The sequence below is a fragment of the Ursus maritimus genome, unplaced genomic scaffold (assembly GCF_017311325.1).
Source record: "Ursus maritimus isolate PB19 unplaced genomic scaffold, ASM1731132v1 scaffold_3, whole genome shotgun sequence".
Taxonomy (NCBI): domain Eukaryota; kingdom Metazoa; phylum Chordata; class Mammalia; order Carnivora; family Ursidae; genus Ursus; species Ursus maritimus.
In genome coordinates, this window is record NW_024425563.1 from 71117463 (window position 1) to 71142222 (window position 24760).

Here is a 24760-nt window from a genome sequence, read left to right on the forward strand (position 1 = left end):
CAAAGATCTGATTTTTTCTTTCCTCTTTCTTCTTACTGGCTTTGCTCAGTTCATGGACAAAAAAGTGCTAATTCCTTACTATGCATAGTATGAAATTAAAGATCCCCTAAAAAAGAACTTTCATTTTTTTTCCCTCAATCATTAGACACTTGCAAACTTGCCAGGATAATAACTTTCCCAGGAGCTTGACATATTTGGCAGATATAGTTGATGTTTTGAATATGAATCTTGAAACTTCAAAGAGCAAAGACCAACATTATTGCTCCTCATGATATGTTTTAAGCTTTTATGCCAAAATCTAGTTATGTATTCGGTGAATCAGAGCTAAAAATATCTTTTCATTCTCTTGACTTAGTACAATTTGCCATAAAAGGGTTACTGGAAAAAATTTCAAGAAAAAGAATAAAAATCTCACCAGGTCTGTCTAGGATGAATTCAGGTAGGGCTTTCCTAGTGTTGTGGTTGAAAACACAATCTGAAAGATAGTCTTAGCAAAATGTAAAAGAAGATAATGGTGCTTAAATTCGAAATAGTTACAAAAAAAAATTTAGAAAATCGTACTGGAAAAATTTTGGACAGAATATCTAAATATTTACTTCCAAATAAGTTAGTAGGCCTGGTATATAATTATCAAACTCAATATATGAAGCTGGCTGTAATAATTTCTATCAAAAAACACATAGCAGAAACAATAGGTGACATGGAAAGTGACCTCATCTGTCCTTGATCCTTGACACTATTTATGATACAAAAGCTTGTGGTAAGCAAGCTCATTTAATGCCCTCACTGATAAAACACGTGGTTTTTATTTATTTTTTTCTGATAATAACCCTTTTTTTAATGATTTTTTATTATATTATGTTAGTCACCATATAGTACATCCCCAAAAACACGTGGTTTTTAAATGTCAAAAACCAGAACCAACTGTTCAATAAGATCTTTTAAAATCATCATTTGTTTTATTAAGAATTCTAAATTTATCCAAGGTGTAAAATGACATCAAAGAAAAGCATGAGATTTTTATATTAAGACAAAGGGCACATGAATTTTAAAATGTGGATAAACACTGCTACATAGCTGCATTTATTGATTCCAAAACAATGGTAGCACTAACTTCTTTGAGTTTTTCAAAAGGTTAAAAAATAGCATATGGAGTATATGAGTATAGTATACACACAAACAAACATACATACACACACACACACAACATGCATCTGAGTATGAATCATAAAAAAAAGTCTTGAAATATAACACATGGTAGTATCCGCTTTCTCTGGGGTGGCTGGATACTAAGTAACTTAGGGTGTATCAGTCAGGACAGGACAGGTTATGCATGCTGTGATAACAAATAACTTTTTCTCATGATTTATTGGCCAAAGACACCCATAGCATAGGACCTAAGTTCAAAACAGAAAGGAGGGAAGATCTTCCTCCAGGTATTGGGATCTGAATACTAAGAATACAGTATTAAGCATTAGGCAAGTAATACTCACATTTTCCCACTGATAATACAGTAGGACTATTAAATACTTACGTATATGTATATATATTTGCATTGACTTTTTAAAAATCTTAATTCCAGTATAGTTAACACACAGTGTTATGTTAGTTTCAGGTAGTGATTCAACACTCTCATACATCATCCAGTGCTCATCGCTGCATTGACTTTTAAAAGAACCTGCTGTCAAGGATTTACTAACTTCAAAGGCATGCTACAATTTCATAAACTCACTCAATTATCCCTCATCTAAAGTTAATTTTTCTAGAAGTTCCTGCTATCCTGTGTATCCTTTTGCCCCCTCTGAACTCTGAACATCTTATGATTTTCTGATATAATGTCTGGTATACTTGGATACTTAAGTCAGAACCCCATAGTCTAACTGTAACTCCCTAAAAGAGAATAAATCCTGGTTAAATTACAGGGTTAAATTATATGTTTCAATTAATCTTTATGACTCTGTGTCATAGGTTGGGTTCTCCAGATAGAGTTTGGGGGTACAACATGCTTATTATGTAAAAGAAATAAAATGTGTTCATTAGGTGGAAGGAAGGATAAGGAAGCAGGATTAGACAAAGGAAAGGAAATGAAGGTGCTATGCAGGCCATATAGCCTTGGCCACCCTGGCACTTGAGCCGCCCTGCATTGGGCAGAAACGACCAGGTCTTTATACCCCCAACTCACATAGTCACCAGATCCAGGATGCTTGGAAGAAGGCATGGCTTCATTCCAGATGGATCTCTGCAGATCCTGGAGCTGCTGACAGGGGGAAGCATTCTGGTGACTACTTCCTGTAGCGAGGAAGCAAGTCCTCCTTTAAAGGAGGATATAGACCCCATGTCTCTGAGTCTGTCACACCCTGTGTGTTTTAATGAAAACCCTAAAAAACTCTACTATGTTTGTCACATACACACACAATCGTGTCTGATACATCTAATCTATGGAAATAATCATATCAATTTGGGAAAGATTTCCAGAATTCCCACTGTACTTTCACTATGAGATACACTGAAAGAGAAACCAGCCCCTGCCCTCAAGGAGACTAGATGCCCATTCATCCTACCAGATGTCATGATGACAAACAAGAATGATTATGTTGCCCTTTCCCACCCTTTACAAGAGATAACTCAGTTCATGGTATTTTTACTCAGCTGAAATCTGATTACCAAAAAAGAAAAAAAAAAATCCTTAGTCCTTTCTTTTCTTCTAATAAATATTCTGTTACTAATTATCTCTTGCCATGCCCCTTTTCCCCAGCACTGTTGACTTTCTATCTCACTTTTTAGAATTAGGTATCTTTCCTTAATATATTTCCTAAATTCTAGCTAGAGACTATTCAACATTTTATCTTTCCTTGATGCTTTTAACTTTTTTATCCAAGTAAAAAGGGTAGAGAAATAGAAGGAGGAAAAAAGAAAATGAATTCAATCTTCCAAATGTTCCTGTGATGACTGAAGTGAAAGCTAAAAGCTGAGATCCAAAGCTTTAAAACACAGATCGCATAATCAAGAGAAAAGGAAAAACCTAGAAGATGGAAAATTCTTACTTAGCAAATAGCTGCCATGACAAATTAATTTCTCAGTTTCTGAATGAGCATCTTTTGGGAATTTCTTTTTTTTTTTTATTAAAGATTTTATTTATTTATTTGACAGAGATAGAGACAGCCAGCGAGAGAGGGAACACAAGCAGGGGGAGTGGGAGAGGAAGAAGCAGGCTCACAGCGGAGGAGCCTGATGTGGGGCTCGATCCCAGAACGCCGGGATCACGCCCTGAGCCGAAGGCAGACGCTCAACCGCTGTGCCACCCAGGCACCCCTCTTTTGGGAATTTCTAACTGGACTTGTACCTGCCAGTGAGAAAAAAAAAAGTAAATTCCTGCCTTGAAGTTGGATGTTAACTGAGAACAACTAAAATATTCATTTTCTAAAAAGGAGTTCTCTAATTATACACAGCAACCAAAAACATAATGAACCTGGCTAAATAAGCCATCTATACATTCTTAATACTATTTTTAAGGGCGGGAGGGGCAAAAGGGGAGGGAGAGAAAGAAAATCTCAAGCAGGCTCCACACCCAGCACAGCGCCCGATGCAGGGCTGGATTCCAGAACCCTGAGATCATGACCTGGGCCAAAACCAAGAGTCGGATGCTTAGCTGACTGAGCCACCCAGGAGTCGCATATGTTCTTAATAATTAAATTTAAAAATCAGAACCCTTCTCACCATTGTTTATTTTCTTAAACATATACTTAACATTGTAAAAATGTTCTTAGTGGCTTTAAAATCGTATCAAATGTATGAGTACATACTCATATAGTGTATGAACATCCACCATCATCGTAACAAATTATAACAAAAAAATGAACAAACAAAATATGACTAACCGACCTCATTTATCAAACAAAAATATTTTCCATCAAGACAGGACATCCTGAAAAAGGCACACTTGCACTTTAGACACTGCCCATGTGCCTAAAATTTTACTGATGGGACAATAATCTAATAACAGTTAATATAAATATCTTCACTCCCACTAGCCTTGTCACATTTGATGAACTCTGACAATTGATAAATAGCAAAGATTTATATGCTTTACAACCATCAATGTGAAAAAAATGATCTAATTACACAGTGGTTTACACAATGACAGGCTAGAGCATTTGTTCATATTTAAACTTGTTAGGAATTGATGAGATTCCAAAGTAAAGATGAAAAACTGAGCATATACACCTACTTTGCACCCTCTTGAATCCCACACCAAATCTTAGAAGCTCCAAAACAGATGGTAGCACGTTTAGCATAGCAAAAACACAAACAAACAAACAGATGACTTATTAACCTGGCAGAGGGGAAAGCGTACAAGCAGCCCTATTTACAAACAGAACAACCAAAAGGCTCAGGGGTTGGTGGCACAGGACACGGGAATGAACAAGTCTCTATGTAGTGGCCGAAAGGGGGAAGAGTGGTTGGTTGAAAGTCTTTTCAGTAGTTATTTAATCTTTAGATCCCTTTCCCACTCTGCTTATAGATAACTGCCTCTCTCAAACCTAGAGAGGGTAAAACAGAGAGTCTGAGCTGGAACACTCAACCAGCTAGGAACAGGGATACCATCCTGAAGCAGGTAATTACATGGGGTCCTATACCCTGACTCTGCTTCCAGAACAATGGCAGCTAGGCCTCTATCCTCCAGGCAGGAGTTCAGAAGAATCTTCACTGGGAATCTTTCAGCACTGCAGGAAAAGATGGATACTAGTATCAAGGATTTCTCAGCAAAATGGCTTGGTTGGTTCCTACACTGAAATGAATAGCGAACCAGCTGCCCACATATTGAGGCTCTCATCTTTAAGTATGACCAGACAGGGGTACCTGGGGGGCTCAGACGGCTAGGCTAAGCGTCAGCCTTCTGCTCAGGTCAGATCCCAGGGTCCTGGGATCAAGCCCAACATCAGGCTCCCTGCTCAGTGGGGAGCCTGCTTCTCCCTCTCCCTCTGCCTGCTGCTCTCCCTGCTTGTGCGCACTCTCTCTCTGTCGAATAAATAAAATCTTTAAAAATAAATGTATGACCAGACAGCCAAGAATCACCAGCTATCAAACCAATGCCTCTAATATTTACGCCAGAGACCAGAACAAACTAAAAGAAAAACAGTAACAGCTTGGTAGAAACAGAGAAAATGCTGTTAGGAAAACTTCAGAAAAGACTATTATTAATATTTCAGGAGGTAAGAAAAGATACTGCAACCTTAAAACAAGATAAGGATATTATAAAATGGAATATTCTGAGAACAAAAAGGTATCTCAGAAATAATATTAAAATGTAAAACCCTCAATAGCAGAGATGAAACACTAAGTTTAGCCCACCTTACGGTGGGCTAAAGGAAAAATAATCAGAAATGGGAAAGAAAAGACAAGAAAATTAGAAAAGCAATACAGGAGGTTCAACCTTTAAATAATAAAAGATCCAAAGAAAAACAAGAAAATGAAAGGAGGAAATCATAACAAAATAATTTAAGATCATTTCTCAAAACGGAAGGACATACGTGCATGCTCAACATCATTAGCTGGGAGGGAAATTCAAAGAATGACAATAAGAAACCAACAAACATCCGCTTGTAATAAAAAAGACAGATAAGTATTACCGAGGGTGTGGAAAACTGGAACCCCCAAACCCTGCTGGTTAGATCGTAAAATGGGGCATCCATTTTGAAAAACAGTGTGACAGCCTTTCAAAAACTGAGAGTCATCGGATGACTGATATGATATATCCGTATGGTGGAATATTATGTGAAAAAAAAAAAGTATTGATCCGTGCTATAAACATGGATGAACTTCAAACACATGACGCGAGGTGAAAGAAGTCTATCACAAAAAGTCACACAGTAATGATTCCATTTAGAAGGAACATCCAGGAAAATCCACAGAGACATAAAGTAGATTAGTGTTTCCCAGGGGTTGGAAAGGTAGTGAATTCAACGTGACTGCTAATGGGTAGGGGGCTTCTGGTTAAATGACATAATTTTCTAAAATTAGATACTAATGATGGTTCCAAAAATTCTGTAGAATATACTAAAACAACAGAAGTAGACACTTGCAAAGAGTGAATTCTGTTACGGGAATTGCATCTCAATAAAACTGTTAAAAAGAGAAGAAGAAGAATGTAAAGACAGAAGTGTCCAGATTGAAAAGGTGCAAATGAAAATAAAGCTGACATCCGGGTCTATTTTTTGCTTCATCATGAAACTTCAGAAGACTGGAAATAAAGAAAACCATTTTAACAGAAACTATGGAAACTAGACAACAATAGAGCAAACCTATTGAAATTCTAATGAAATTATTTCCAACCCAGAATTCTGTATCTAGTCAAAATGTCAATCAAGCATGAGCGCTGAATAAAGGTATGTTCAGAAATGAGATATCTCAAAAAAAAAAAAAAAATCTTTCACACACTCTTTCCCGTGAAGCTATCAGAAACTGTTCCCCCAAATAAAACAACATGAGATGGAGGAAGAAAAAGCTTCAGCTGAGGAGACAGCGGAAGGGCATCCCAGGAAGCCAGTGAAGGGAGATGCACCAGGTAGAGGCTTGAGAAGGCCTTAAATTCATGGTAGAAATGAAAAATGGCAAATTATTAGTAATTTCAGGGAAACCAAAAGTTGAACTGAAGAGGAAAAGTAATCACAGTATACTACATGCCTCAGCTACAAACAAGATTTTTATTGACATAATAATGTAAATACTGAACCTCTGATCTAATCAAAATTATAATACACCTCCACCGAAAGGATGAGAGGATGCAGGACAGCAGGACAGGATGTGTTCACTTGTTAGAAATGGAATCATGGAAAAAAAAAAAAAAACAACACTAAATTCAGGTTTTCCACATAGGAGTCAATGGATGATGCCAAAAGGTGAATAACAAGAGGTGGTAATAAAAGAGTCAGTAGATTTTCAGAGGAAAATCCAAAAGAATCCCCTAAAAGACAGGGAAGTAAAAAACTGTTGTTTTTCATAGCAAACTATCAAACTACTTGACTCTTCATATGCATCTGATGTATAACTCACATAAAAACAACAATTACATCAACAAAAATGAATGATTCAAACCTGGAGTGGGTTTAACATCCCTTTACCAAAGCACAAAATACATCCTAGACTAAACACTCTATGATGTTAATTAAATTGTTCTTGAAATGCACAAAACAGTAACAGCAACAATAACACTAACAACAATAAAAGGAAAGAAAATCGTAAACAGTCATTATATTGCAATGTATTTATCAAGTTACTGATTCTGAAAACCGGTGAGAAGTTGCAGACACCCCATTTTGTATGATATATAATAATGTATACTTTCTCACTTAGAGATAAATTTGCTAATGATTTTTTTCTTCAATTACTTCATGGCCTAATCAAACATAATGTGAAAGTAATTGGAATTATTGATCCTCTTCTCCTGATGTCGCATACTTTCATCAGACGACAACTTTAGTACCTAAAGCTGGAACGTTTCTCTAATTTCTCCAAGCTGATTATTACTGTCAGTCTTATTACATTTAATGGATCACTCCATGGCCTCCACCTGTCCCCTGAAACATGCTCAGTTTTCCTAAGATTACTGTTTTCTTAACTTAAGAAATATGGAAATAATTCCTGCTAGAAAAAAAATCCAAACAATATGCAAAGTATGTTCCTTCCTTTCTAAAGGAATTCTCTTTTTATTTCTGTTCTTACCTTCCCTATGATCTGCTTCTACCAATAAAGTCTTTTCTTCAGTGTACTCTCTTCAAGTATCGCACATCATTCCAGCTTCCCCATTACATGCCTATAGCTTAAATGATGAAATTCAAAATTAAAGAAAAATAATTAAAAATGTAAAAAGCCCACAGAGGCAGAATGGGTTCTCATTACAGCAGTCTCATCTACAGAAATGTACTCAAAACTGTGTTTTTGTGGATTATCAGGGGTTTACTATAGCAACAGTTAGAGACCAGATACAATTCTATCTTAAAGCATGTGAATTAAAATACTGAACTATGATTAGGACTTCCTAATAAGGATGGCAACTGTATGAAATAAAACTAAAACACAGGGAAGATAAGTATGATGTAAACAGAAAAAATAAACTAAAATCCCAGCACCCAACAGAGTAAATGAACAAATACAGTGGAAAATGACTAAAAGAGACCAGGGTTCCTTCTAATATGAAAAAAAGCCATTAGGGTACAGGACAGCAAAGAAGTTAATTGACTTTGTCCTACCAATTAGACAAAATGAGAAGTTCATAACAGAGCACTGATTGAAAGCAAGACTGTTTCTCTTTAGTCTCTCCTCATGCTTCAGAATTCTTTTATTTACGCTGCCTGCACAATCAGTCATCCACAATGCTTACATCTGTTCGTGTTTGGTACTTGGATCTGAATGACAACCCAGCCCCCTTCAGAATATAGCATCACACTATGACACTGCATAACTACTTCTCCATACGTGAAACGAAAACATCCTTGAAATTCTTCCACAAAGAAATTCTTTCATAAGTCAAATCTGGTTTTCTCACTGTTTTCACTAAAACACAAATGTGTTCCAGTCCCATGGCACAGGAAGATCTGTGACAGCAGCTTATAACCCAAATGGCACATGGACACTATCTAGCCTAAGATCACAGTTCTCGTTGGACTTCAACCCTTTCAAAGCAAAGGATATATATGCTGGCTAACTGAACAACATCATCATCATCACCATCATCATCAAATAAAAAATAAAAGCAAAGGATATATATTTGTATCTCTGGAGCTCAAGGGTAATCCCTGGAGGACAGTTCCTATATATGTTGGAGGAGAAGGAAGGAAGGAAGGAAGGAAGGAAGGAAGGAAGGAAGGAAGGAAGGAGGAAGGAAGGAAGGGAGGAAAGAAAAAAGGAGTGAATGACCACAAGTTGTGCTTCTGCTTCTAAAAGTTATGCCAAGTGAAATGAGTTCACCTAACAGTTGCAAAACCTTAGTCAGTCCTTTGCCAGGTAAAGTTGGAGTTAACCTGGATTCACACTTGACACAGGAGATGATATAATGTGGCCACTGGAAAGGGCACACATGGAGTACCTGACATCTTGGCATGAATCTCCTCCATCTGCAAAATGGAGGAAACTTCAACCGATTTCATGGTTTTGGTTGGGACAACATGAAATAACATACTAAATTACATATTTCAATCCCTTGCATAGAGTACCATTAGGAACCCTCCCTACTGTATTTCTGATGTGGATCGACCTACCCTCTACTTGAATATTTCAGTGATAAGGCACTCATTACACTTCAACACGTTGCATTCAATTTACAAGTGACACAAAACATTTGAATATCTTTCCCAGCATTAAGCCAAAATTAGCCCCAGAACTCTCACACTTGGCTTTCCTGTCCTGTCTGGAATACACACATTACCTTTTCTCTACTCTCCAGTGCATCTAGTCCTCCTGAGTACGTCTTCCTGGCACCGTCACCGGTTCTGTGTTACACATGGTTCACAGACCTCTTGCCACCCTAGGTGCATACTCCTGTTTGCTCCAGTTTGTTGAACCAAAGAAATTATGAGTCTTTTCCATATAAAATTAACTTCATTTTGAAGTCAACCTTCCACCACCCTGATTTTCCATATGAACTTGGGCTTGCTTTTTTTTCTTTCTTAACCATATTGTTCCATTTGTCCCACAGCAATTCACGCTGTAGTTTCCACTCATCATTTCATCAGATTCTTTTTGACCCCTGATTCCATCACCCCAAGTGTTAATTATAGCTCCCAGCTATAACACACACAAATAGGTCAAGCACATCATCACCATGTCTTCATCTAAGTCATTAATAAAAATATCAAACAGGACAAGGTCAAAGACAATGCCCTCCAGCATACCCTAATAAACTTTCCTCCACCCTGATGTCAATTCATTAATCAATAGACTTTGGGTGAAGTTGTTCATCCAGCAATAAACTGAAGGAATAATAATCTTGTGACACTGGATTTCAATTTTATTCTAAGAATGTCATAAGAGTCCCTGTCACAAGCTTTGCTGAAATCAAGAAATAACACTGTTACTTACTAAAAGGGAATGAAGATTATTAGACTTAAAAGTCCAAAAATCTAGCTTTGAATTTCACTAACATTCTATCATGTGCTTATATGGCTATAGGTTCAGGTTTGTTTCCCACCGCCTTTTCTTTTTATTTTTTCATTTTCTTTAAATTTTTCTTTAAAGATTTTATTTATTTGTCAGAGAGAGAGAGCACAAGCAGGGGGGATAGCAGGCAGAGGGAGAGGGAGAAGCAGGCTCCCCACTGAGCAAGGAGCCCATGCGGGACTCCATTCCAGGACCTGGGATCATGACCTGAGTCAAAGGCAGACGCTTAACAGACTGAGCCACCCAGGTGTCCCCACACCACCTTTTAAAAACCAGCATTACTTCTGCTCACCTTCATTCATGATTTTTCAAAGATTATAATGATAGTTCTATGAATACATGGCCGGCAATTCTTTTCACATTCTAGCTGTGATTTATCTGGGGCTACACAATGAACGCAGGCCAGTGGACGTTCATGAGGTGTTTTGGGAGGGGGGATTGGGAAGAGCAGGGAACTGAGCAAAGTGTGTTCTGTATCTGACTGTATTCCCTGTGTTGTGAAAATCCCCTGCTTTATGCATTTTGGTGGAAGGCAAGGCCCAGCTGCTGTTGCAAAAGCCAGAAGACCACTCTCGCAGGGGTCTGGGCAGTCAAAACCTGGGCATGTGACCTAGTGTCGCCTCACAACACAGGACCAACCTGATCTCTGCCGTAGGAGCTAACACAGCCCAGAGAAGCAGGGAGGATGTCGATGCTATTTTGACATCGTCAGCAGAGGTAATAACCCCCGGTCACCAGGGCAGTCAGGACAGTGAGGTAAGAGACAGTGTGTGGAGCCGACACTCCTGGTGGCAGCAGGGTGCTCTGTGTCCTGTTCCGTGGCGTGATTTTGGCTCCGGTCTGGCTATTCAGCTTTACACTGTCCCTGCCAGTTTTTAAAGTGTTCCCAGCAGGTCTGTCAGCCACATGATATCCTCTCAATAAACTTGTCTGTTTAATTCAGCAAAAGAGAATTTCTGTTGCTTGCAAGAGAGAACTCTGACTGGTAGGTTTATTCAGAGCCGCCAGGCCCTTTCATTCCTTTGACAGAAAGAGGTGGTTTCTGACTGTCCCGTTGTCCAAGGCCTGCTCTGATTGCTGTGGACTCAGATCTGCTCTGCATTTTCTGCTTGGAAGAATATTCCCTTTGAGAGGGGGGGAAAAAAAAGGCTGTCCATGGAAACTAAAGATGGAATGTAGATAAATGGATAAAGAAAGATAAAGAAAAAAATTTTAAAACATGACTTAGTAGTTCCATTTTCTCTTGGTTATTTGCCATACGTGGTGACACTATTATAATCTCTTGCTTTTCCTGCTTCAAATGTCACTCACTCACTCACATGAAACACAGCTGCTAAGCGCCTACTATGTGCCAGACTCTGCTAGGCACTGGAGAACCGGTCACTCTGCTCTTGCACTCAGTCTCAGATGAAACAGCTTCATCTGAATTCATGAATAGTCTCCTTTCCTACTGGTGTTTTCTTTTCCTTATCCTTTGTTGATAGTTCCTTATCACTGTGACCCTTGATGGTGGAATGCCCCAGTGGTCAGTCCATAAAATTCTTTTCCATTTTCTGTGTTCATTCACTTATAGGGTATTTTAGTTATTGACTGTGAACCCTACGCTGGATGGCTTAAAACAACCATGTTACTATTTCTAACAATTCTTGGGTTGCAAATTCAGAAAAGGCGTATCAGGGACAACTCACTTTGGCTCCATGTGATACTTGTGAGCCCGGAATGCACCACCCTCCCTCACCCTTCCCAAGATGGCTTCTTCAGTCCCACGTCTGACACTTAGCTAGGCTGGCAGGGCAAATGGCTTGGCTGGAGTCCGATATGTAGGGCCTAACTTTACACTGTGTTCTAGGTTCTCAGTTCTCTTCCATGTCCTCTACGGCCTCTTCTTCTCCACGTGGCCTCTTCAGCAAGACAACTAGAATTCGAACGCGGCCGGTCAGGATGCTCAAGATTGCAAAAGAGAAGCCGTCAGGACCACAACTGGCAGAGCGTCACTTCCACCATGTTGCTCTATTGGTTAGAGCAACCACAAGCCCAGCGTAGATTAAGGGGTAAGGACTGCACAAGGGTGTGAGTATACAAAGACATGGTTCATTTAGGGCCACCAATGTAACAATTACCACACTTGGTTATTCCATACGATCCTCTTGTCAAATAATATCTATAACCCAGACAACTTCCAAATTTCTACCCTGGATCTCTTTCCTAAATTCTAGACTCATGCATTCAATTGCCTTGTGACATGTCCATTTGCACATACAGCGCATGTCAACTTTAGCCCATTTAAATCGGAGTCGCTGTCTTCCCCGCTCTGCTTCTCCTGCAGTCTGTCCCATCTCTCCTCACAACGGCTCCACTACCCCTGTCGTTCAAGCCCAAATCCTTGGAGTCATCTCTAACTCCTCTTCATCTCTCAAATCCCACATCAAATACTAGCAGCTCAGCCTTGAAAATATATCGTGAATCCAACTACGTGCCTCAAATATATGTGTGTTCCTCCTTCACCTCCTTCAGATTTTCTACCTAAATACCTCTCACCTTCTTGGCAAGGCCGCCCCTGATCATCCCCATTTACAGCTGTGTGTGTCTGCACATGTGCACATGTATTTTATCTCACAGGAAGCAGAAAAATGTTCCATTGCCCCAGGAGAGTTTAATCTGGAAACCAGAATACTGATGGAGAGCTACAGTTTTTGAGAACAGATGGGGTTTAAAATCATGCAAATTAAAGCATTCCTCATAGATTTAGATATCAAAATGTATGAGGCAGAGAAACCAAATAATGAGGTAAATTGTGTGGCAGGGAGAAAAGAAAGAACATAACTTTCAGCTGCCAGTCCCATATTTGAATATCACACACACACCTCCGACCATCATATAAAACTATGAAGATGCGTCTTCATCCCAACACCAGCCATCTACAGGTTGGGAGGGGATAACAAGGATCTTGGCACAGAAGTCTTATCTTTACCCTTTTAACTTACCTGAGTGATTTCACTTTAAATTCTCTAAGCATTATTTTTCCTTTTCAATAAAAAACCGGGTAACAAACAAAACTGGGTAACAATAATATATGCCTTATGTACCTCAAAGGGCTAAAGATGGAATCTGATGGAATAACATGTATGAGAGAGTGGTTTGTAGAGGTGCCTGGGTGGCTCAGTAGGTTAAGTATCTGCCTTCGGCTCTGGTCACGATCCCGGAGTCCTGGGATGGAGCCCCTGGATTGAGTCCCGAGATCAAGCCCCGAATGGGGCTCCCTACTCAGCGGGGAGTCTGCTTCTCCCTTTGCCCCTCACCCCACTTGTGCTCTCTCTCTCTCCCAAATAAGTAAAATCTTTTAAAAAAATAATAACTTATATGAATTTTGGTGATTCATAAATCACTTTTCATGATTTTTGGAGACACAGCTTTTTTTCATATGTAATATAGATTGTTTTTACATAATGTTGCACATTAGTTTGACTATTTTACTAGTTTGCCCCACAGCAGAAGAAACAGAATGACTGCTCCAGTGAATATCATGACTAGCTGTAAGTTTGTTTTTTCTTCTTATACATAATAATTAAATGTGCAGTAAAGAGTTCTGCTACACATACTTTGATCTCATGTAATAAAAAACAGAATAGTTACGTGCTTTAATGGTAATAGATATTTACACAATCACATGTACTATATTAATATTCTTATTTCCACTGATGGAATCTGTTTTTATCAGCATGATGTTAAATAGGCTAATGAGGCACTTACTTGTCTTTGGCCAAAAAAGAAAAAGAAAAAAACCAAATTACTTAACATTCTATTTAAGTAGAAAAAAATTGTTAGCACTTACACTATTTTCTATAGTATTTCTCTGCCAACACTCAAACCCATGTAGGAAAAGGGCCACTACAACAATGTCTTAAACCATTGTGAAACCAGATATACTGTTCAAGCTAACGGAGTCATTCCTTGGTTAAAAATGCTCCTTCACATTGGACAACAATGGCAGGAAGATAGTACTCAGAACAGCAGCATTACTGGGAGCCACGGGCTGCCTGACGGAGACAGGAACAAACTGAGCAGCTCATTTTCCAGCGGGTCCCCCACCTTGCAGCTCATGGATTATATCTACACACTTTAAAAGTGTAAAAGAATATAAATTTCAGACATTTTAGGAGCTTCCCATAGTACTTAAGAGACAGCCTAAACTAGCAATACCCTATTATCCACTGAAGGGTTTTAATAATGACCTCCAAAGTCATTTCTCCCAGTGCTCTTCCACATCACTAACTCTTCATCACTTAGTTCATTTTTCTGGTCCTCCCGAGGCTTCTGTGTAACCTAGAATGTCATTCGTGGGAATAACACAAAGCAGCTGGGCTTCAAGTTCTCTTTTAAAGCAAAGAACAGAAATGTATTTATTTAATATGTACACTATCGTAAATAAGCATGTTACTATATGTTAACTATCAAAACTTAAATTTAAAAAAAAAAGCAAATAAATGAATGAATGAATGAATGAATGAATAAATAAATAAATAAATAAATAAATAAATAAGAGTGTTTCATTTCATGGAACTCAAATTACATAGGAGCCTTAAAAAAAACCTTGAACACTTAACTAAAATCCAAAGAAAAAAATTCAATGGTACTAGTGAATCTTAAGTTATTTTACTTTTCTTTCATATCTAGTGTTTCAATGGGCATGGTGTATGGATTTTTCTTACACTTTTTATTTTATTTTATTTTACTTTATTTATTTTTAAAGATTTTATTTATTTGAGAGACAGGCAGCAGGAGCAGGGGGAGGGGCAGAGGCAGAGGGAGAAGCAGACTCCCTGCTGAGCAGGGAACCCAACACGGGGCTCAATCCCTGGACCCTGGGATCATGACCTGAACTGAAGGCAGATGCTTAGCCAACTGAGCCACCCAGGCCCCCCTGTCTTACACGTTTTAACTTACTCATTCCCCTTCTTCAAAAAAAGGGTACTATTAATTACATGGAACTATAAAAATCAATCTTTTTTTAGAAAACAACTTTAATGTTAACAATTTTGAAATATGGCAATATCACTAAGTTTAGGAAACTGCACATTAAAATGTTTGATATTGATTTTAGGGCTTACTAAACAACAAGGTTCTCTGTGTGTGTGTGTGTGTGTGTGTGTGTGTGTGTGTGTGTAGATCTCAGTGATATACTGGGGGCTAAGTCTGCTTTTCGAAACCTTAAAACATTTCATAATTGGGACGCGTGGGTGGCTTAGTCGGTTAAGCGTCTGCCTGCGGCTCAGGTCATGATCACAAGGTCCCTAGGATCGAGTCCCACATCAGGCTCCTTGCTTAGTGGGGAGCCTACTTCTCCCTCTCCCTCTGCCATTCCCTCTGCTTGTGCTCTCTCTGACAAATAAATAAAATCTAAAAAACAAACAAACAAAATAAACATTTTGTAATGAAAATAAAATCTTAAAGCCTTAAATGATGAGGCTTTTGACCAGATCTCAAAACTTATTTAAACAAGAAAGCAGTTTAACTGCACTCAGGATCTTTGTTCTGTTTTTGTTTTTGTTTTGTTGTTGTTGCTGTTGTTTTAAAGATTTTATTTATTTATTTGACAGAGAGAGAGACAGCCAGCGAGAGAGGGAACACAAGCAGGGGGAGTGGGAGAGGAAGAAGCAGGCTTCCAGTGGAGAAGCCTGATGTGGGGCTTGATCTCAGGACTCTGGGATCACGCCCTGAGCCGAAGGCAGATGCTTAACGACTGAGCCACCCAGAAGCCCCTGCACTCAGGATCTTAAGAGCAGAATAAGAGAGGGTGGTGGAAAGAAAGAAGAAAATTTCCTTTTCCTCTTCTGACCAAAAGCTCAATCTAACTAAAGTTGTAAAAATAAGCGGGAGATAACAACATTACAATTGGGAATCAGAGTAAAATGGGTCTGAATCTATCTTAGTTGTTACAAGATCCTAGAAAAGCACCTAATCTCCCTAATCCTTAGTTTTCTTTTCCTTTATAAAATGGTGATATTCATATTTCCATGAGGCTGCTGGGAACATCAACCATGAAAATGAATGTAAAGACCTCAGCACACTGCTCAGCATAAAACAATAAATTTTAGTTGCTGATTTTTAGTATTGTGGTCATACTTGTCTTAAATATTCTTTCACCTCCTTTTCTGATCCACCACTCATCATCCCAAGCCTACAGTGCCCTCCTGTTTCCTACCTTATGTCCCTCACCTAGATCTGCTCTAATTCCCAAGGCATTTCATGCTTTGAAATTACTATTGCCTTTCCATTGCTATGAAACATACAAGAGCAGAATTTATTTCTGTTAGATAATGTGAGGAAAGCAATCTGATTAATCCTTTAAAATATGTAGGAGCCTTAATCTACCTGGAGATATCAGTAGATGCACAAACAACAAGCAATGAAAAAGCAGTATAAAAAAATAAAAACTTTAAGAAATATTCTGGGGAGTTAATTTTATACTGGGCTATTGTCACAGAGTCACACTAATGCTGCCAAGGGGTCCACACCTCCCCAACTCTAACTGGGAAGACTCTTGTAAGATATTCCTACAGCTTGGAACTCTTCCCAACCCCCACCCCAGCTCTGATTTCAGAGATCCATTCGAACATTTTACTTAAACAAAACCCAAACAAACTTTAGTTGTAGCAGCAGAAAGTACTCCACCAGAGACAGCAAAAGGACAGGAGATGAAAAGAATAGAAAAAGACAAGGATTAGATGGAAAAGAGGAAGGCAGGAACAATGGGGAGGTGAGGAAATAAAGATGGAGTGGGGGACACCCAAGGAGACTCAAGGCAGGGCAGTTCTAAACCATGAATGACATGAGCTTGCCTCTTTCTCTATGACAGAACAGGTTAAGCTATGTCTTAACTCCCCCAGAGAAGTTGGGAATAAAACGCTGCCTGAAAAGTACTGCAGATGTCCACACTATTATGTGGTTGATTGACCTGTGATGGGTCCACAAGAATTGGGACCAGGGAAAATTTCACTCACACAAAGAAGAGTAATTGTTTAACAGTCTTAATCAGTTAGCAAATATTACAGGACATGTTTAAAAGTCGGTCTTAATCAGTTAGCAAATATTTCAGGACAATGAATTTCCTTCATGTGGCCACTTCCACAGAATATGAAATCATCAAATGATTTTAGCCTCACAAATATATTTAGTTTTCTCTTAAGACTTGAAGGACATACTTTCATATTATTGCTGTTAGTTCCTCTATTAATATTACTGATTTCAGAGGCCAAACTATTTTTTTTAGCTTAACCATCTAATTTTAGAGGAGGGAATAGGTACCTTCTTGAAATCTTTTTTTCTACAAAACATAAAAGTTAGTCAAGTATACTAAGAAAAATCTAGATTTAACTGCAATATCACAACTAGACCTACTGGAAAACATGAAACAAAAATTCCAATTCCAAGTCAACTGACTACATTATTGACTCCAAAATCACCGATTAAACAAAAGAAATTATATTTGCATTGATGTGTGAATCTGCATCCATTCTTGGTAGCATGTAATATATTCAACTGCTCAGCTCTAGCTGTCCTTGTAGCCACATTACCATATTATTCAAATGTATCTATCATTTATATGTAAATAGAGAAGATAAATGGCTTCTTCATAAGACAACAATTTTCAAATGATAAACAGACACAGGCAGACATTAGCAAGATTAAAATGTTGCGAATATGCATTCTATTATATATTTTTAAGAAAACATGGAAACTATTTTAAATTTTTAAGAAAGTATTATGGTAATTACAAAATGGGATCTTAATACATTCACAATACCAATAGCTACTCTTCTCAATAAGTCTCCACCAATGTCATTTGTATCTTATAAATTACATGTTCTCAGATCCATCTGTGAAAATTGGGATGTTAATTATCATGGTTACATTTCATGATTCCACAGTTAAATGCTGAAGTGGTGCTACATAAATACCATATGTTTTTCTAGGAGAAACGGAGAAAGATTAATTATGAGTTCAAGTCCAAGTCTTCTAGCAGTAATACTCTCAACACAATAAGATCATTACATTGTGTGCTATGCAAATTGGAAGTTTTAATTAATAGCTGAAACATGAACTGAGGGGGAAAACTATGAAATCTAAATTGTAAGTATCAGGCTTTCCTCCACCCACCCTCCCCCCAAAAAAAAAAAATCTTAAAAGAATGCCTCTGAGAAACCAAGTTATAAGTCCAAAGGGGAGGGGGGAGATTATTGTCTGTGAACTTCCTTTGATGGAGTGATCACTGTCATGCTGTTGAATCCTATTTGATAAACTGAAAAATTACAGCATATCCAGTGACAAGTAGGTTATTAATAGATAATATGTCTGATGAAAATTCAGTTTAACATTTTTCTGGATTTTTCAAAATTATACAAACTTACTAGATAAAATACTTCAGTACAGCAACTTAAATAAGAAACTATCATAATACTACAAGAATTTTATTTATATTTGTAAAATCTGAATTCTTATTTTACTCACCACATATTCAAACACAAGTGTCAGCGTCTCCTTGGTGTGGATGATGTCATGAAGCAGCACTATGTTAGCATGTTTCAGTCCTTTTAACAGAGAAGCTGTAAAACAAAGACAAAGAGACATGGGTAATAATCAACTGATATGTTTCATTATCGTTTTGTCAGATAAGATATCTATTCTCCCATTTCCCAAGCCAATAACCATTCAGAAGCAAGGGTAGTGCAACAGGGTTTTCATTTAGATGAAGCCCCCCCCCCCAATTATTTCACCTGTTATTTGCTGTTAATCTCTAGTTAGATTCCATTATGGCCAGAGGACATACTTGGTATGATTTCAACTGTTTTAAATTTGTTACATTTGTTTCGTTACCCAGGATGCGGTTTATCTTGGTATACACATGCATATGTATGGAAAATATATTCTGCTGAAATTGGGTGGAGAGTTCTGTAAATGCCAATTAGATTCTGTTGGTTGATGATGTCACTGAGTTCCTCTCTGTACTTGCTGACTTTCTGAATAATGGTTCTATCAGGGACTAAGAGAGGGTTGTTAACAACCCCAACTGTAACTGGGGATTTGTCAACTTCATTTGAATTCTGCCAGTTTTTGCTTTGTGTGTGGTGTTTACTGTATATACATTTAGGATTCCCATGTTTTCTTTGTGAACTGGATCCTTTATAAATATATAATGTCTCTCTGTCTTTGGTAATTTTCTTTGCTCTGAAGCCTGTTTTATGGGATAGTAACATAACCAGTCCAGCTTGTTTTTGATGATGTATCTTTTTGCGTCTTCTTTTAGCCTACCAATATCAGAGATCTGAATATATAAGTTTCTTATAAACAGCATATCACTGGGTCATGTGCTTTTTAAAATCCATTCTGTCCACCTCTGACTTTTAACTGATATTTAGACCATTTACATCTAATGTAAATATAAATATATTGGGTCACCTGACATTTCAATCTATTTTCCCTTGGGCATCTTGTAACTTAGTCTTCATTTCTGATTTGATTTTGTTTGTTCTTTCATATTTCCCAGGAGTTCAAATAACTCTTTTCATTTTGGCTTTTGTGCATTTTTCTTCTTAGCCTTTGTATTACCACTTCAAGGTGGGGGTTTTTAGGCTTCACATACCCAAGAGCCTGAATAAGAAAATTTAATTTAAATTATAGTCTGTTGTGTACAGTTTTCTTTAATTTTATGGTTGCTTTTTGAAAAGCATTTTTATCAGCTGAAATACATTTGTTTTATATTTTCTTAATTCTTACAGCAGTTTTATATAGATGTGCTTGTTCTATTCTTATTCATTCAAGGGACTGTGTTCTTAGTTTGAGAGTCCTCTCTTATATCAGTTCTTCTCTGCTCTACATAGGTATTATGGATGGTGCTGGCAGGAGAAAGGGAAAGAGTGTGGGGTGTTCTGGTTCTTTTTCATTTCTACAGGATCCTTAATTTCTCCCTATTCTTTCCTTTTTTATTTCCACTGCCATCTTCAAGAGGTACCATCCTTTCCCTATATATCTGCATCTCTCTCACAGCCAACACTTCCAATCCTACTCACTTTTGATCTTTTCTGTAGTCAGTGCTGTGAACCTCATGGAGTCCCAGTTTTCTCTTTCTGGAGTGATTCTGTCTGAGCTTCATCTAAGTCCTCCACACCCCTCTACTCTTTTTCACAGTGTCTTAAACTTGTCCAAAGCTTCCCTTGCACCACTCTGCAGCCACAGGCTTGTGGCATCTCCTAATGCTTTTAAAGATGTGGGTCATGTGTGTTTTTATTTGCTTTCTGTGTTGGATTTATGACTCCTGGAGAAGCGTGAGTGGAACAATTCAAGATTAGGATTGTCCTCCAAACTTCTTGTCTTAGATCAAGGCATGATACATAGTAGCAACTCAATAAATTTACTGATTCTCATTCATTTAGGTTCCCTGGTGGGCGCACGCACACACACACACATTCTTTTAATATCCACTGAATGAGAAAGGACCTGCTACCATCTGGCAGCTCCTCCTCCTTTGATTTATCTTCTTTTTACTTTGAGACCAGCACTAGCCCCAGATGTCTGTTAACAGATAACACTCATTCTCAACACCAGGCCCTTTGATATCTACCCTTCCAAAAATGCAGAGAAGACCAGCTAGCAATGCTGTCAATTTCAAGATCTGGGGAAGAAATGGCTGGTTCTGCCTCTTAAATTGCATTCCTTCCCCCACATAAGTCTTTTTTTCCTCTTTAATTAAATAAAGGAATGAGACAACTCCACTCCCCCATCAGACTCACTGTGAGACTGCTCACCCCAAAATAAATAAATACCTTTAGATTTTAGTTTTTATAAATAATATCACAAAGGACATAACTGGGTTTAAAAAATACATATTTCTTTAGACTTATCTCCCTATAATGAATTGTGAAAAATGGAATCGCAGAGTAAAAAGACATGAAATATTTACAAGGCGTTACTTATTGATTAAATAATAGGTGGATTTAGTCTTACATCTTTCCAACTCTAATGCAAGCCTAAAAGAACCACAGAAGACAGGAAAAAATATGTAAAAAATAATGTACCATGGAAGTAACCAGTCTTATCAAATAATCAAAGTCCTTATTAAATAAGTATATGAGAACTGTATATACCATAAGCACAAGTATTAATTTAAGGATAGACTCTTTTTCATTCCTCAGTAAGACCAAAAATAAACAGAATTATTTCCCCCTATACTGATGACCATTCAAGTAGAATATTCAAAAAACAGGAGATTCCTCAATCATTATTTATTTTAATTAACCTTCAATATTGGTTTTTGGTATACAACCTTAAGAGAAAAAAGAAAGATGCTTTTGCATGTGCTTTGTCAAGAACTTGTGATCATTCATTTATTCATCAAGTATTTATTAAGAACCTAGTTAGTGGCACTGGTGGCCCTGGACAAATTCTTGATACCCAACAATACTGCAAAACCACATCTTTAAAAAAAGATTTATAACACCTAATGTAAACCTTGGACTTTGGGTGACAATGATGTGTCAGTGTAGGTTCACCAGTTGTAAGGAATGTACCACTCTGGTTAGAGATGTTGATAGTAGGGGAGGCTTAAGGGGCGGGGGTAGGGAGGAGGTAGGTGGTGGTAGGCAGGGCATATATAAGAACTTGCCACTCAATTTTGCTGTGAGCCTAAAACTGCATTTAAAAAAATAAAGTCTATTAAAAAAGTAAAAACAGAGATATACCCATGTTTTAACACACTTTATAAAAGCAAATCTAGATTATTTAATATTTTACTCAAGTATAATGATATTACACATATCATGCATCATATTTTAGATATGTAATCACCATGCAAGAGGGGCTACACTGGGCATTCCCCAGAAAGGCAGAGAGAAAGCATATAGACTGTTAAGTTCTCATATGACCTCAATGAATGAGAGCAGTTGTTTTATTAGACCGATTGTTATTGCTATGAATTTCTGTAGACTTCTGAAGGCAAAACTGTTTCGGGACCATATACTATATTCCTTAACCCCAAGACAAATTTTAATAAACATGTGTTTGGTCCAAAGAAGGTCATTCAGAAAGAGAATTAATTCATGTGGCTGGTTCCAACACACTGGAAGACAATAAGAAGCGTGTTCCCTCTGAAACTCAATCAGTAACCGCAGTGTATAGTCCAAGGCCAGACAAGTCCAGGCTACACAGTGAGGCTTCTTTTCCATCTCACATACACCTACCATGGGCAAGTTAGTTTTATACACTAAAAACCTTACAGCAAAAACACCTATAAATTTATTTTATCTGAGCTTTGTAAACTACACACATGGGAAAATAATTACAATAAAATCACAGTACACAAACAGTGAAGGAACAACTATCATATATACTTGTGATAGAGTTTCATCTTATTAATTCCAATAATTTATAATCTTCCTTCTTTTAATTATTCAACTGGCCCATCAGCCTTAAACAATTAAAACTTTATTAAATAGCCAGCTTTCAGATATTAATCTGGGGACCAACTTCACATCTGCTCACTTTAAAAAAGGACACTTGGCCTGCACTAGACTTCCAAGGCAGATTCATCCTCTGAGATCAATATTTCAAACCACAACAGGGTATTTGAAAATGATGACCAGATATGGTACTTCACACCCACCACGTACAGGACGCATATAGGAAATGAATCAAGGACCTAAAGGATCCCATGTTGTATGAAAGCAACCTGGCTTTGTGAGGCAAGTTTTTGGAAATATATTATACAACAGGATTTGTAATATTGTCCAATTTCATTTTTCAAGTTATCCCCTTAGCCTGTCAAATTCAGTAAGGATCCATCCTTATCAGTAATAACCCCAAAAAGGTACTGAAGCTTCCACTAAATTAAGAATCCCAGGCCCTGAGGATCCCTTGCCTTGGGATTTTTTTTTAACTGCACCCCCCCAACCTCCACCCCATTACCGCCTTTTTTCTCTCACCACTTACACCTAAATTGTTACTCATTTCTCAAAGTAATGTCTTCACACTCATCATTTCCCATGGCATTTTTTCCTACAATTTCAGGAAAATTGAATTTCTGCCACCATTCATCTTGGGAAAAAATGTTTTTTTCCTGACAGTGACAAATATTATAGAAAAAAGTCATGTCATTTCTTTATATATTTTTGACCATTTCTACAAGAAGACTCAAAGTCTCCACATTTCTTTCTTGTAACTCAAATACTATAGATTTTAGATTTCTAAATACATTTATATACACTTTTAAAGTACAGTATCAGTTAAACAGGTACCAGTATCTGTATTTGAAAGCAAACCCTCTTTCTTTGGAGATTAACATCATGAATTTGCATTTGAAAAAGGACAGAACCACTAATTTCATAGCTGATGGCAAACAAATGGCGTCGAAGGTCAGAAAACTGTCCCCACTCTCTATCAACACTGGGGAAGGTGACAGACCTGACTAGTTTGGAGACTGCCAGTGCAGCAGCCACTGCTCTCAGCATGTTGCCAGAAACTGTAATTCCTGCTGTTCCCAAGGCAAGTGAGTCTCCTGGGCTGCCAAGTCAGACCAGTGATTAGCACCTACAAGTTCTAAAGCCAATATGTCTCCCTTTTCAAGACAAACACTGTCAAAATAATACTCCATGTAATCCTAATAATATCACGGATATAACACATGTTATTTCTCATCGTTTACTGACAAACAAATCCTGTAACATTAACGTTAGTAATTCCAGCATGCTTGGTTTCTCACTTGGTTTCTCCACAAATTTTAAGTAAACATATGGCAACATTTTAAATTCATTTCACCACTGAGGTTTGACAAAGTTCAACTGTACGTGATGCAAAAGACTTGCAATTTAAGGGTTGAGGGTAAAATTCTAACAACAGTTTTGAAACTGTGATGTTGAAACAATACAAAAACAGAAAAAACCCTGTTGCTCATAAAGATAATTGTGCCTCCGACAAAGTCCCACAAGGAAAGAAGGACACAGGGAGCCTCCCTTCATTTGGTAGCAGGATTCAGATATCCGATTGTTGGCCGTATTAAAACTTCCACCTCCCACTTTGAGAAAAAAACATCTTCAATTTCCACTCTGGCGTGGAAGGGATAAATTTCACCTGAACTCCAATTTCATTATATTAAATAAATTCTGAGTTAATAGAAGAATTCAGAGTATGTTCATTCTTTTAAAAGGTTTTATTTATTTGAGAGAAAGAGAGAGGTCGCATGCATGAGCAGGGGAAGGAGCAGAGAGAGAGAGAGAAGGAGAGAATCCTCAAGCAGACTCCGCTGAGCGTGGCGCCCAATGGAGGGCTGGCTCTAATGACCCTGAGATCATGACCTGAGCTGAAGTCGGAGGCTTAACTGACAGCCACCCAGGCGACCCCAGAGTATGTTCATCTTATCAGTTTATAAGCAATGAAGAGAGAAAGAAAGGACAAAACCCTTCTTTAATATATCAGTTTTCTAAGTCATTATATAATATCCTACTAGGAAAGGACAGACCACAAAGAGAACCTATCCTTGCTCACTCCCCCTTTAGCCTCTGGAAGGAAGTGGTGTATTCAAGTTTTCTTCTTTCTTTTTTTAAAATGTCTTCCAGAG

General features: G+C 37.8%; 1 protein-coding gene across 1 annotated transcript in view; it reads right to left on the reverse strand.

Annotated features, from left to right (window-relative positions):
• Positions 1–24760, reverse strand: part of CDK14 (cyclin dependent kinase 14) — a 544514-nt gene that overhangs the window by 303166 nt on the left and 216588 nt on the right. The window contains exon 6 of the mRNA XM_040644288.1: positions 18664–18758. Coding sequence (XP_040500222.1) covers positions 18664–18758 — 95 coding nt within the window. The remainder of the gene's footprint in view (positions 1–18663; positions 18759–24760) is intronic.